Genomic DNA, 15,860 nt, shown 5'->3' with positions numbered 1-15,860 from the left:
TGATGGGTCTGTTAATATATGCTAGATCATCCAGGTTTAACCTTAGAAGATTGTAAGAGTCCAAGAACGTATTCGTTTCTTCCAGGTTCTCATTTTTTGTGCATAGAGTTCTCAAAGTAGTCTCTGATTACCCTTTGAATCTCTGCAGTCTGTTGTGATTTCTCCCTTTTCATTTTTAATCCAGTTTATTGTTTCTCTCTTTGTTTCTTTGTGAGTTTTGCTAGTGGTTTATCAATCTTGTTTATTTTTTTCAAAGAACCAGCTTGTACTTTCATTGATCTTTTGGATTGTTTTGTTAATTTCCACTCCATTGATTTCTGCTCTAAGCCTTGTTATTTTCTTCTGCCTACCTATTTTTGGTTCCTTTTGTTGATCATTTTCTAATTTTATAAGCTGAGTCATTAAGCTTTATATATAGGCTTTTTTTCCTTGCTGATGTGTGCGTGCAAATCTATAAATTTTCTTCTGAGGACTGCTTTTGCTGTGTCCCAAAAATTATGATAATTTCTGTCTACATTGTCTTTTTTATTTTTTTGGGGGGGGGGCACACCCAGCGGTGCTCAGGGGTTACTCCTGGCTGTCTGCTCAGAAATAGCTCTTGGCAGGCATGGGGGACCATATGGGACACCGGGATTCGAACCAACCACCTTTGGTCCTGGATTGGCTGCTTGCAAGGCAAACACCGCTGTGCTATCTCTCCGGGCCCTACATTGTCTTTTATTTTCAGGAATTTTTGACTTTCTCTTTGATTTCATCTCTAACCCACTCATTATTAAGTACTGAACTGTTTAATTTCCATATGTTAAAGTTTTTCTTCTGTATCCCTTTGTGATTCTCTTATAATTTCAGTGCTTTGTGATCTGAGAAGTAGTTTGTACAATTTCTATCCTCTAGACTTTATGGAGATATGTTTTATGGACAAGCAATCCTGGACAATGATCCATGTGCATTGGAGAAGAATGTGTATATATCTTTCTTGAGATAGAGGGCCATACATATTTACTCGTCCACTTTCTTCTATTTCTCTTTGCAGAGCTTTTATATTCTTCTTGGGTTTCAGCCTGGTTGACCTATCAAAGGTAACAGGGCAGTGTTGAGGTCTTGCACTATTATTGTGTTGCTGTTGATATTTTTATTTAGATTTGTCAACAATTGTATTAAATACGTTGCTAGTCCTTCAGTGGGTACATATGTGTTTAGAAGTGTGATTTCTTTCTGTTAAACATATCTGTTGATTAGTATAAAATGAACCTTTTTGTCCCTTGTAACTTTTCTGACTCTGAAGTTTGCATCATCCGATATTAATATGGCCACTCCAGCTTTTTAAAGGGAATGTTTGCTTGGAAAATTTCCTCCAACCTTTAATTTTGAGTCTAAATTTGTTCTTTACTATTCAGATGTGTTTCTTGTAGGCAGCAAAATGTTGGGTTCAGCCTTTTGATCTATGTTGCCACTTTGTGTCTCAACCATTTAGACCATTGACATTGAGAGAAATAATTGTCATGGGATTTAGTGTCATGGGATTTGGTGTAAAAGTTTGTTGTGTCTGTTGATCTTTCTTTTATTAGTGTAGACCTTTCCATGTTTCTTTTAAGGCTGGTTTTGAGTTTGTAAAGCTTCTGAGCTGTTGTTTATCTGTGAAGTCATATATACTTCCTTCTAACCTGAAAGTGAGTCTGGCTGGATGCAGTATTCAAGGTGAAGCAATCATTTCGTTGAGTTTTTTCACTATATCCCACCACTTCCTTCTGGCCTTGAGGGTTTCTTGTAACAGGTCTGCTATAAATATTAAGGATGCTCCCTTGAATATAATTTCCCTTTTGTATCTTGCTGCTTTCAATATTTCTATTCCTATCTGTGGGATTTGTCATTGTGACTAGGATGTGTCTTGGGGTGCTTAACTTTGGATCCTTTTTAGCTGGTACTGTTAGGGCATGTAGGATTTGATTGCATGCGGTCTTTAGCTCTGGGAGTTTCTCAGTAATGATGTCCTTAACTGTTGATTCTTCCAGGGGATATTTTTCCTGGGTCTCTGGGACTCCAATGATTGTTATGTTTTTCCTGTTGAATTTATTGATGACTTCAATTTTCATCAGCTCATATTCCTTGAGTATTTTTTTTTCATTGTCTGATCATTTGCCTTAAGGTTATTTTCCAATCTCTTCTGCTGTACAGAGTTGCTCTGTATTTCATCTTTCAGCTCACTGATTCTGTCCTCAGCTTCTGTTACTCTGTTGGAGATGCTTTCTATTGAGGTTTTTATTTCATCTACTGAGTTTTTCTGTCCTGTTATTTCTGTTTGGAGTTTTCTGATTTGTCTTTGTAGTCTCTTCAGCTCGATCTATGCTTTGAGTTCTAAGAACTTCCTCTATAATTCTACTCTAAGCTCCTTATCTGAAAGGCTAATTAGGTTACATCTTCAGAGCTGCCATCTTATGTTGTTTCCCCATAGTCACGTTTGCTGCATGTTTTTTTCTATGTTTTATGGTGGAGTTCATTTGCTAGAAGTAGACTGTGGCTAAGAAGCTGAGCAGCCGCTGCTCTGGCCACACCCTGGGGCGTTTCCAAATTACATCAATCTCTGAGCTTCCTACAAGGAGGCCCATTCCAAGCACATCTTTAGTGCCCAGCAATGGCTTAGGCAGTCATTACACCATTTTTTAAATCACCATGATACAAAGTTACAAGTTGTTCATGATTGAATTACAATCCTGTGTTCTAGCATCCATCACTTCACTAGTGTCCACTTCCTTCTACTAATAACACGTTTCCCTCCTGTCCATAGACCTGTATCTTTGGTAGACACTTTACTTTTTCTTTCTTTTTTTTTCCTTTTCTATTTCTTTCTTTCTTTTTCTTTCTTTCTCTCTCTCTCTCTTTCTTTCTTTCTTTCTTTCTTTCTTTCTTTCTTTCTTTCTTTCTTTCTTTCTTTCTTTCTTTCTTTCTTTCTCTTTCTTTCTATCTTTCTTTCTTTCTCTCTCTTTCTTTCTTTCTCTTTCTTTCTTTCTTTCTTTCTTTCTTTCTTTCTTTCTTTCTTTCTTTCTTTCTTTCTTTCTCTCTCGTTCTTTCTTTCTTTCTTTCTCTCTCTCTCTCTTTCTTTCTTTCTTTCTTTCTTTCTTTCTTTCTTTCTCTTTCTTTCTTTCTTTCTCTCTCATTCTTTCTTTCTCTTTCTTTCTTTCTCTCTTTCTCGCTTCCTTTCTTCTTTCTTTCTTTCTTTCTTTCTTTCTTTCTTTCTTTCTTTCTTTCTTTCTTTCTTTCTTCCTTCCTTCCTTTCTTCTTTCTTTCTTTCTCTTTCTTTCTTTCTTTCTTTCTTTTTCTTTCTTCTTTCTTTTCTTTCTTTCTTCTTCCTTTCTTTATCTTCTTTCTTTCTTTCTTTCTTTCTTCTTTCTTTTTTCTTTCTTCTTTCTTTCGTAGACACTTTAATTTTTCTTTCTTTTTCTTTTTCCTTTTCTATTTTTCTTCCTTCCTTTCTTTTCCTTTCTTCTTTTTCTTTCTTTCTTTCTTTGGTAGACACTTTACTTTTTCTTTCTTTTTCTTTTTCCTTTTCTATTTCTTTCTTCCTTTCTTTCTTTTCCTTTCTTCTTTTTCTTTTTCTTTTTCTTTCTTTCTTTCTTTCTTCTTTCTTTCTTTTTCTTTCTTCTTTCTTTCTTTCTCTTTTTCTTTTTCTTTCTCTTTTTCTTCCTTTCTTTTTTCTTTATTTATTAATATATTTTTTATTTAAACACCTTGATTACATACATGATTGTGTTGTTTGGGTTTTTTTTTTTTTTTTTGAGAGAACATGGAATTCTCCTGAGTAGAAAAAAGATACAATGAATTTTGAAGTCGCTAATAAATAAAATTAATTAACCTTTTAGAGCACTCATATGCTTAAAAAGTCACTATTTTCTTGGGGCTGAAGAGAAAGCATGGAGGTAAGGTGTTTGCCTTGCATGCAGAAGGATGGTGGTTCCAATTCCGGCATCCCGTATGGTCCCCTGAACCTGCTAGAAGCGATTTCTGAGCAGAGAGCCAGGAGTAGCCCCTGAGAGCTGCCGGCTGTGACCCAAAAACAAACAAACAAAACCTCACTATTTTCTCAGGGAATGATTCAAGTTAATGACAAAAATAGTTTAAAATATTTTTCACAAAAATTACATTTTTTGAGATTATTATTTTTCCCTAAAAGCACTGGTTCCCAAATACTTCCCTCCACTGTAAGATAAATACATAAAAACATCTGAAGAAAGAAAAGATGAAGAAGCATTTATTTTCTCAGTAAATACTACATTTCTCACTCATGAAAAATACTTTATTAGACATTTTGGTAGACAGAGTAGGTGTCTCAAAGAATTGAGCCAAACTATCCTTTTAATGTTCTCATGATTAAAAAAAGTAGAAAAATGGGGATACTTAAATTATTACACACAAAAAGCTGTTTAAAAATGTGTCATTTTATAATGACTTACAGTAGCAGAATTTTGTCTGGCCAGCAGTTTTTATATGCTACTTTTTACATGAATATAATATCATAATATTAATTTTTTTACAGTTGAGAGAATATAAAATAGATTCTTTCCAAACCAAAAACAATGGATTCCCCTTTTAAAAAAGCAATACAAGTTCCTGGAGTTGACCAAGAGAAACTCAGTGTCATCTCTTAATTGACAGTATGAAATATCTTTCACAGACTTGCCATTGAGTAATTTTAAGGTTGAAAGTCATGTGACTTTTTGTCAGATTTTTTTTCATGTGGTAAACTGCTATTCTATTCCTCTTACCACTTTCAACTGTGCCAGGCCTCTCTCGTCATATACACATTTCAGAAAGAAGTGAGGCCAAAGTGTCAGTACAATGAGTAGGGTACATGTTTTGCATGTGACCAACCCAGGCTTGAACCCACAGGACCACATATTAGACCCAACTAGAAGTGATCCTTTAAGCTCAGAAACAGAAGAAATCCTTGAGCACTTTTATTATGGTCACAAAGCAAAAACCAACAAACGAAAGAACTATTTGTATCACTTTGTTCCTCAAATTATCATCATCTTTTATCTTCTTTCCTTCTGAAAAACTACTGAATATCTTAGTTAAAAGAAGAAAGTTAAAATTTGGTACGCATGCACTACAGAATGAAAACAAGAGGACAGCATTCCATTTAATTAATTACTTTCTTCTCGATGAAATCATCTAAAAGAGTGTTTGAAAGTGATGTCTCTTAAGTGTTAAGAAAAATGAAGGTGAGAATAATGTATTTGATTTAGTCATTGTACTTAAAATTATTTAAATAAAATCTCAATCTTTTGGAGAACATTTCTGAAAAAGCTATGGGTTTGACTAGATTCTGAAACATTTATCATGTCAACAAATAAATATAAACATAATATTTGGTAGATAGCCCTTAATTCATCCATGTTGATAATTTTTTTTGTATTGTGTAAGACACATTTATCTGAACTTAATTGTCTTAGGATTTCAGTTTAGAAATCTTTAAGGAAAAAAAAATAAACTATACATATATTTTATTTTAAAATCTAAGAAAAAAGGAGAAGAATTCTGAATAAAATATTTAATGCAATAAAGTATTTATCAACAACATTTGAAAAGAAAATGTTTATCAGTTTTAAGAACTCTTAACTTATTTTAAAAATAATTTCCTCTTCTAGAGGGCTAGAGCAATAGCACAGAGGGTAGAGCAATTGCCTTGCAAGTGGCTGACCCAATGTATTGTCTCTCTCCAGCACCACCAATAATTTTCTGATGCATAAAACAGATAAAGAAACACAATAGAAGACCAGGAAAATGAAGATTCATAGGACAATTCAAGTCTAGTATTTAATTTCAAACAGCAACGTTCCATAATTTTTCAATATTATGATTCTATCTATATTTTTACAATCATTTATAAATTCCCAGTAAACAGTATTTTTACAGGGTTCAGCCAATAAATGGGTAGCACTCTTTCACTCTTAAAAAACCAGCCTCTATTAGTATGCACAAAAATGCTTAGCTAAAATGAAGAATGGGTTAAATTGACTCATGGGTCTGACTTTAACTCCAAATTTTGAAAAGTTATAAAGCCAGACAAGCAAATGGATTCTTGTTTATTATGTTGATTAGGTCTCTTGTAAATTTTCCTTAGTAGAGCTATCTTTGCTTGAGTCATCACTCTTTGATATCAAGCTCTCTTTCATTCTTTTTAACTCAAAGTCATGGATCAACTTAACCGTCATTAGCTTTTCCTTCTTCAGTTTGATTTTAACATCTTTTGGAATGTCAGGAATAATCCAATCCAACGCAAATTTAATTAAGAACACTATGTGCTAGAGGAAACATAAGAAATAAAGATACTATTAGATATTTTTATATAGTTATAGAAAATTCTTTAAAAGCATTTTGTTCAGTAAAAACTGTTTATGATTCAGAAAAAAATCAAGAAGTTAAATGCTATTTCTATAAACTTGCCTACAATGACCACTAACAAATAAGTAAACTTATAGTTAAATATATAATCCCAGAAGTTATAAATGAAAGTGACTGTTGGATATATTCTGTGCACTGATAAAAAACTAATGAAATGTTTATAAAAGATTATTTAAGTGGTATAGCACTAAGAGAAAAAGGAAAGAGTGGTTATACTAGCAACATTCAGAAAAGCTGTAGTTAAACTTGCCACTAGTGATATATAGGAAGATGAAAACCAGCATGTTTAAATCACTTTTGTGTTAGATAAACAGCAACATAGAGAGAAAATATTAATGATTTTTGTGGCAGAAATGTGGGTGGTGTTGAAAACAGAATTATTCAAAATTTGTGTAAGAATCCTTTCAGTTTTCAGAACCTTTCTCCTTCCACAGGCCATACTTTTCCACAATTCATTTTGAAGCACTAGTAAGGAGGTATTTTAACAGGAAAAATTTTCCTTTTCTGAAAAATAGATGATAGATTTGTGACTCTACATTGAAAACAGTGCAACTATGTGGAATTTTACTAACAGTACAGTGAGAGGAGTAGTCCCTTCTGCATTTCTCAGCTCTCAGAACATAGGTATCATGAAATAATCAATAGTCAAGAATTCAGTGATTTATTTGGGGAAAAAAGTAGTTTATGAAATTAGAGTTATAGATCACTCACTACCTTTTTTATCCTACACAAAACCCTACCAAATGCATTCATCTTGAATATACACAAAATTTATAATTACCTTTCACTGCTTTATTCTTAAAATTGAGCAGATTGCCAACAAACACTAAATGATGTTTCTTAGATGAAAAAAAGTTAAGAGGAAAAATAAAGGAACTAAGATATAACTGACAATTGAGGGAGCAAAGATTAGTAGTACACAAAAATAGTAACAAAGGGCAAAGATAATCTCCTTATATGATGACAATGGAAAATTAGAATGTCAAAATTAAAAAAATACTATAGAGAAAATAGAAAAAGAAGAAAAATCATCAAATAATAGCGACAAGAAGAAAATAACCCAAGAAACTATTCATGAAATAATATAAGCAAGGGGCTGGAGTGTTAGCATAGGGGTAGGGCATTTGTCTTGCATGCTGAACCAGAACGGACCTGGGTTTGATCCCTGTCATCTCATATGGTCCTCTGAGCAAGGACCAATTTCTGAGCCCATAGCCTGGAGTTACCCCTGAGTGTCACCGGGTGTGGCACCCAAACAAAACAAAACAAAAAATAACATAAGTAAATTTTCTCAACTTGAATCATAAGAACCTTTTCAGATCTATGGGTTTCAGGGAATAATACAAAAATGAACAATGTCACAAGTAATGAATAATAAATTGTATTTTTAGTTTCATTAAAGAGAACTTCCTCAAAGTTTACTGATTAAAATAAATTAAAAGGGGGCTAGAGAGATATTACAGTGGGTAGTGTATTTGAATTGCATGTGGTTGACCTGAGTTTCATACCTGTGATCCACTATGGTCTCCTGGGTAATTTTTGGGCATAAAACCATAAGTAACCCCTAAGCTTTGTCAGGAGTAAACCCCCCAAAAAAAATCAAACAAAAGGACTATAAATAGATGCACTGCAATCTATCATGACCCTGGGAAATGACCAATAACAATAGCAGCAAAACAGAACAATGCGTTGTATAAAATTATGGAAAATGTAAATAATTTTATGAAAAAATAATCTTTGACTTTGAATTTCATATTTTCTAATAATTTATGAAGAAAGAAAAATGACATTTCAGGGGTTGAGGGGTAGTACAAAGTTTAGGATATGTTTCCAACCCAGTTCAGTTTCCCGTTCCCCCAAGCATCACATTAATCACCCAATAATATCACTAAATGTGACACTTTGAGCCCTCATGAGTAACAGCATGGCCTAGAAAATACTGGACACTGCTCATCCTGTGCAGTATTACATCTCAAATCTTTGTATTGAAGGGAATGTTATAATTATTCAGGATCCACAAGTATTGTCCCCAGGTCTCTTGAGGTTTTAGGAGATCCCCAAATTAGAAAATAACATTATTTTTTTCTTTTTTGGGGGGCCACACCAGGTGACTCAGGGATTATTTATGGCTATGAGCTCAAAAATTTGCTCCTGGTTTGAGGGATTCTATGGAAAGCCAGGGGATTGAACCAGGTCTGTCCCGGATCTGCAGTGTGCAAGGCAAATGCCTTACTATTGTGCTATCATCATTCTGGCCCCGAAAATGACTTTTTAATATCAAATATTTCTCAAATTGATTGCCTATACTTTTCTCCTGAAAATTACCAAGATAATTAAAGTTGAAATAGTATTCCAGGAAAAGGAGAAAAATAGCACAGAAAACATTGTATTGACTACCAGAGAGGGTAAAGAGAAGTGCTAAGATAATAATAATAAGTAATAAATAAATAAATAAATAAATAAATAAATAAATAAATAAATAAATAAATAAATAGACAAAAAGAAAATAAAATCATGGGAAGAAATAGTATGTAAGAATACAGTGCATGTAGCATAGAGGGTAAGAAATTTGTGTTGAATGAATCTGACCCAGGTTTGATCCTTGGCATCTCATAATGCCTCCATAACCTGCCAAAAGTGATCTCTGATGAGTACAGAGCCAGAAGTAATCAGACCTGAGTACAGCCATTGGGTCCCAAATATAAAAAAGAAAAAAGAAATAAAAATAATAAATTCTATGTTTTTTACTATGTATAATTTTTCTTTTTTATTCACATGTATAACCTTGATTGAATTGAGAAATGATTAGAATTTGATAGACATTAATAGTGTAAATTACTGTGGTGTATAGTAAAAAATTAAGTCTTACATTTATTTCACTCTTCCTATTGGCATTCATGTTTTGTTGTGCTTAGTTTATATCTTTATCAAATGAAATCTCTATTATTTGTCATTTGTTCTTTCTTATTACATGATTTATTTATAACCACAACTATGCTGGATATCCCACATGAGAGAAAATACAGTGGGTAGAGCAGAAGGTCATTAGTAGTATATCTGGCATGACAACCAAGTTATAATATTAGTTGTTTATCTTTAAACCAACTATATAATCTTCCTAAATTTCACATTCATTTGTAAGAGAAGAGGTTTCATTAGCAAATATATGATTGTAGCTTCTGTAACCAGTATACAAAGTGTTTGTTTTTAGTGAAATCAGTGATTGCACATGCAGGAGGCATTATACATGGGTTAAGGCACTTGCCATACATGCACTAAACCTAGGTTTTATCTCCAGTATCTCATAAGGACCTCAAAGAACTACCAGGAGTAAACCAAGACAAAGAATCAAGAATCAGCCTTTAACATTTCATAGACTATATAGTCAATAAACAAAATATAATATATATAGTCAATAAACAAAATATATAGTCAATAAGCAAAAGATGAAAATAAAAAACCAACAAAAAATAAAAACAGTGAGTCCTCTTTTGATCCTTTCTTTTTGACCTATGAAAATGTTGTATTTTTTGTTATTTTTTTGGGGGGGTCACCTTTATCCATTCAACAGTAGTTAGTAATAAATCAGAAATTTATTGGACTAAAAGAGCCTTAGTCTTCATTTCAAGACAGGAAATTCTTCATCCAAAACAATTATTAGGACCACTAATTTTCTAGTGAGTGAGCTTTAGAAATATAGAAAAACTAATTTATACTTGGTCTATGAAATTTCAAATAGGAAAATATTTCTTAGATTTCTCCACTCTTCTTACTGATGAAGGTAAAACCTATGAACAACACTTGCATTTGGTCTAAGATGGAAAGAGACTGTAGTTAGAGTGAGGAAATTTTCCCTTCTGGGGGAACAAAAATAGACTAACTTAAATGACCTTTCAGAAAAGCATACTTCTATAATTATGACGAAGGCAAACTTTGCAGCCAGGGTATGCCAGTACTCCCTACTATGTTCATATTTCTGTTCATGATCAGGAGGTAATCTGAAATCTTTGTATCTGAAAAATAAGAGTTAATGAAAAAACATTAGTTATTGCTTCAGATTTCTATGAGTTCCCTACCTATACATGTGCCCCTTAACGTGTCACTTCTAGAATTTATCCAGGACTGTTATTGTTCCCAGTAAAATATTTACATGGCAAGACATTAATAAAATAGTGAATTTAAGAAATAAGTAAAAGAGCAAAATGAAAACCTGAAAAAAGTTTAAAAAGATAACCTGCAAGTAGTGAAGTTTTTCTTTTGAGACGGAGTATGTACTGATCGGTTTGAAAAATCAGCTATGAGGAATACAGACAGGCTGTTGTTGACATATCCTCTCAGAGGTTCATCAGGATCTTTTGAGTGGGTAAATTTGTAAACTAAACGAGGAATCCTGTCCGATGTGAAGGCAATAATGTAAGCCTAAAGAACAAAAGAGAGAGGATTTATTAGAGAACAATTCAGCATTTTTTTCTTCAAGGCTTATTTGTGCCACGTGGATGCAAAATGATCATAGTGCCATAAAACTCATATTACTATGAGGGATAGAGAGGAGAGAGATAAAAAGAGAATGTTTTCTCATCTTCTTCTGAACTCTAGACTATATAAATATTCTGTTTCCTTAAGGTTACTTTGGGTTACTTGTTGCTTCAGGTTACTTAGGTCACTTAGCCATTTGTCCAGTTTCAACTATTAATATAATAAATTTGGACAAATTTTATTTTCTAGAAAGATAACTTCAAACATTTTACTCTTTATTGATATGAAAACACTTATAATGATCACTCCTAATTTTATTAACCATACCTGTAACTACAGTTTCTTTTTTTTTTTACTCCTGCTATGTCCTCAGAAATTGCTCCTGGCTTGGGGACTATATGGGATGCCAGGGATCAAGTCGTGGTTTGTCAGTGCAAGGCAAAAAGCCCTACCGCTTGTGCCACTGCTCCAGCCCCAACTACTTTGTTTTTACTTTAAATGTTCAGTTTTGTTTATTTTATTCTCTCAACTGATCAACGATTAATTTACTCAATGATTACTTAATTTTTGTTCTCTAATTTAGTTCATTATACTTTTATATTATGATTTATATATTATAAATCTATATATTTATATATAATTTATTATATTATATATTATCATTTTATGTTAGCTTATATTATACTTTTATAATTTTATATTATATAATTATAATCATACTATGTATAATTAATTGTAATTATGTATAATTATATGTTAACTGTAATTATATTATTTACATAATTAATAATATTATTTTATATATTACTTTTATTATACTTTTATTCTTACTTTTTGTTTTTGTTTTTTTTCTTGGTCACACCCGGTGGCTCTCAGGGGTTACTCCTGGATCTGAGCTCAGAAATTGCCCTGGCAGGCTCTGGGGACCATATGAGATGATGAGAATGGAACCTGGATCTGCCCCAGGCCGGCTGCATGAAAGGCAAATGCCCTACTGCTATGCTATTGCTCCAGCCCCTGTTCTTGCTATTTTATTTTTTATTTTATTATTGTATTGTATTGTTTTGTATTTTTCAGAGACAGGGTCTCACTATGTTCCCCAGGCTTGAGTGCACTGGCTATTCACAGGTGTGATCCCATCAGCATAGGAGCTTTGACCTGCTCTGTTCCCTACCTGGGCTGGTTCACCCCTCCTTAAACAACCTAATGACACCCATTCTTGGGGGTGGGAGGGGTTCACCATATTGATGCTGAATTTAGTGAGGACACTCAATCTGCTTAGAGCACTACAGCCTAGAGCTCCTGGACTCAAGTGATCTTCCAGCCTCAGCCTCCCAAGTAGCTGGGACTACAGGCCCGCCACTACTTCCAGCTATTATCTTTTATATTGATATGTGTTTCATGCTAAGTATACGTTTTCTATTTATTATGTTTCCTCAAAAATTTATTTTTGGAGGGAAACAACTTTTGGTAGTTGAAGCTTACTCCTGGTTCTTTGCTCAGCCTCACTAGTGGCAGTGCTTGGGGGTGAGGGGAGCTGACAGGGATCAAATCCTAGTTTACTGCATGTAATTGCTGTTCCCTCATTGTTTCTTAATAAAACAAAATATTGCTTCTGTATTCTGATTTTAGTTGATTTCTGTTGATTTTTTTTGTTTGTCTCATTTTGATTTGGTCATTTAGGTCATTCATTTTTTATGTTCAAGGATCACTCCTGTCAATGCCCAAGAGACCATATGGATTGCCAGGTCTAAAACTATGGTCATATCTAGCAAAAAACTTGAACCTTGTACTGTCTTCTCAGGCCCTTTTTTTTTTCATTTTAATTTAAAATTAAGTTTAAAATTAATGAATTACATTTAATTTTTAATATTTTATACAATAATCTTACTTAAAAAAGAGGATGCTATTTCAGAGAGCAGGTAAAGTGGTGGTACATACTTTGAATGCAACTGACCCAAGTTTTATCCCTTATTCTTCATTTGGTCCTTCCAGGAATTCTCTGCCAGGAATGATTCGGGTATGAAGAGAGAGCATACTGGGAGCCAGGAGTGAGTTCTGAGCTTACTGGTGTGCCCCCTGCTCCCCACAAAATAAGTGAGAATGCTGTCATTAGGTTTTCTTTATTTAAAATGTTAACAACTTTAATTTTTATACCTTTTCTATAAGCAAATGCATATATTACTTTTCTGATTAAGGGTAGCTACCTTTATTTTCATTTTTAGAAGATGTTTTATAAATGGTGAAACAATGGAGGTAAATATTATGTTATTAATTGGTAGCATACAATTTTATATATAACCAATTTGTAGTTTTATTATTAAAATTATATGTACTACTATCTATTTTCTAATATATCACCACTATGAAACTAAGAATATTTTTTGAGAATGATGTATAATTGTCCTGTTCTTTATAAGTGTTTTATTACTTTGTTTACACACCATGGTTACAAAATTATTCGTGATTGAATTTCAGTTATACAATGTACCCCACCTTTCACTAGTGTACATTTTCCACCCATAAGTGTCCCCAGTTTTTCTCCCACCCTCCCACCTGCCTATCTCTGGAGCGAATATTTTGCTTCTTTCTCTTCTCTCTCTCTCACTCACACTCTCTCTCTTTTCCTCTTTCTCTTTTCTCCCCCTTTAACAGTATGGTTTCCACTATTACTAATAAAGTAGCACCATGCATATAACTTTATCTTCTTTCAGCACCCAGTTCTTGTTCAACACTTTGAACAGTTCCAACTATTATTGTCCTCTGCCCTAACTGCACTGCTTCCTTATTTGTGGCAAGCTTCGTAAAATAGAATGGTCCTCCTGGTTTGCATCTCTATTGTATCTCGATATTATTACCATACTATCACTTATTTTTCTTATATCCCACAAATGAGTGAGATTATTCTATGTCTATACCTCTCCTTCTCCCTCTTTTTTCTCAGCATAATGGTCTTTATACCCATTTATATATCAAACAGATTTCATAACTTTATTTTATATGAGTTTCTAATGTCATTGGATTGTTTCAACGTTATGAGCTCTCGTTACAAAAATAACTAGTTTTTTTTTTATAAAAAGACATTTTTCATATTTGCTCAACCCCAGGCAAGAGAAAGGGAAGTATACAAATTCAGCCCATCAAATTATGCCCACTTACATTAGTTACAACAGAAAGGATCCCCATTGCAAGGAGAATGTCTTCCCAAACACCTATACTATGAGCTTTAGCAGCTACAGGTCTCCGGTACTGAGTAGTAAGTTTCCAGGCATCCACTCGTATCTCTATAATATTATTCAAGAGTGCAAGTAGAGGAGCCAAAGGGAAAGAAGCCACAAATAATGTAACAAATCCAAATTGAATAACTGTTGGGGAGAAAAATTCACACATTCATTATTTTGAAGGATAAAGGGTAAAAGTAACACTTTGCTTAATTCCTGGCACCTTTTTAATTTTGGAGAAATTACATCAGCAAAACACTTAGTCTCTTTTCGTCTGCTCACTCCTTCCTTTCTGTAGGAACCACACTTGATATCTTACTGATCTTGCATCTAGATTCTGCCTTTCTGTTTCTTTTGGGAGAGGGTTCTCTTAAAGAAATATACTTTTATGGTTTACTAGTCTATGCTATTCTAAATTTTACCTTAATTTTATACCAATGTAGTAATTTTTTCAGGATAATGTAATTTTGAGATCATAGAAAATTATAGTCAGCATATGCAAGTATACTCATTAGTAGTACTAGTAGATACTAGCCTTATGGTATTTTTAATTAATACATTTTAATTAGATCAATATGTTATGCATTTACAAGGTTGTTCATGATTGTGTTTCTGTCATGCAATGTTCCAACACACATCCCTTTACCAATACACATTTCCCACCTATGCGACTGTTACGTAAAATGAAGTCATGACGTTTGCTTATACATGGATGGATATAAGAGCTTTATGCTAACTGCAATGAGTTAGAGGTAGAAGGAAAGACAGAAATATCACAGTCACTAATGGGATAGTTTAGATAGGATAATAATAATATCCAAAGACTATAGCAATGAGGACCAGAAGACCTAGTCCTTGTTAGTCTTATGATTTGTGTTATTTTGCTTTGGTTTGTGGCCATGTACAGTGGTACTGGGAGCTTCTATAGGCACAAAGCTCTGAACAAATAAGAAGTTTGAGCCACTTTTTGAAAATCAACTAAGCATTTTATGAATGAAATAATTATTTATCATTTAAAGATACAGAAAAAAATTCTGTTGAAATATTTATTATTTAAGTTAATCAGAAAGTAAATAATAGAAAGCATAAAAATAAATAAAATGCATGTTGGCAGAAGAAAAACCTATTTTCTTGATTGAGGTATTTGTCATGTTCTGGATCATTTATTCTCTCTCATTATATTTTTTCATCTTAATTGGTAGTGCTTGGGAATTAACTTAGCAGTGTTTTTTGAAAATTTGATGCCAGGATCAAACCCAGGGTTCCCACATGCAAAGAATTCACTCCAGCCCTTTGAATCATCTGTATGACCCTCTTGACATCTTTGTATAAGTTTCACAGACTTTACTCATTGTGAAGTATTACCAAGGTGAACTGTTGGTATTTTTCTTTTCTTTTCTTTACAACTCTGATTTGGCTAAAACACAGACAGCTAAGCTAGACTTTGTATATGAATGAAGAAAACAAGAAAGCTACTAAAATGGCTTTCATTGAAGGCACAAAGAATCTTTTTTTTTTTTTTTTTTTTTGGATTTTGGGTCACACCCAGGAGCGCTCAGGGGTAACTCCTAGCTCTACGCTTAGAAATTACTCCTGCAGTCTCAGAGGACCATGTGGGATGCCGGGATTCGAACCACTGTCCTTCTGCATGCAAGGCTGAGCCCTATCTCTATGCTATCTCTCCAGCCCCACAAAGAATCTTTCATAAGGCCTTTATTTTTAGATGAATCTAAGTATTTCTTAATTTTATTTTTATAAAAC

General features: G+C 33.3%; 1 protein-coding gene across 1 annotated transcript in view; it reads right to left on the bottom strand.

The window, feature by feature from the left end:
• Positions 1 to 6,095: 6,095 nt before the first annotated feature.
• Positions 6,096 to 15,860, bottom strand: part of ANO5 (anoctamin 5) — a 78,757-nt gene continuing 68,992 nt past the window's right edge. Inside the window, exons 18-21 of the mRNA XM_049780691.1 lie at positions 14,038 to 14,243; positions 10,637 to 10,821; positions 10,310 to 10,415; positions 6,096 to 6,302 (exon numbers count right to left, since the gene is read on the bottom strand). Coding sequence (XP_049636648.1) covers positions 6,096 to 6,302; positions 10,310 to 10,415; positions 10,637 to 10,821; positions 14,038 to 14,243 — 704 coding nt within the window. The remainder of the gene's footprint in view (positions 6,303 to 10,309; positions 10,416 to 10,636; positions 10,822 to 14,037; positions 14,244 to 15,860) is intronic.

This window comes from Suncus etruscus, chromosome 9, assembly GCF_024139225.1.
Source record: "Suncus etruscus isolate mSunEtr1 chromosome 9, mSunEtr1.pri.cur, whole genome shotgun sequence".
Lineage (NCBI taxonomy): Eukaryota > Metazoa > Chordata > Mammalia > Eulipotyphla > Soricidae > Suncus > Suncus etruscus.
The sequence above is the reverse complement of the archived record's forward strand: the minus strand, read 5'-3'. Positions and strand labels throughout refer to the sequence as shown.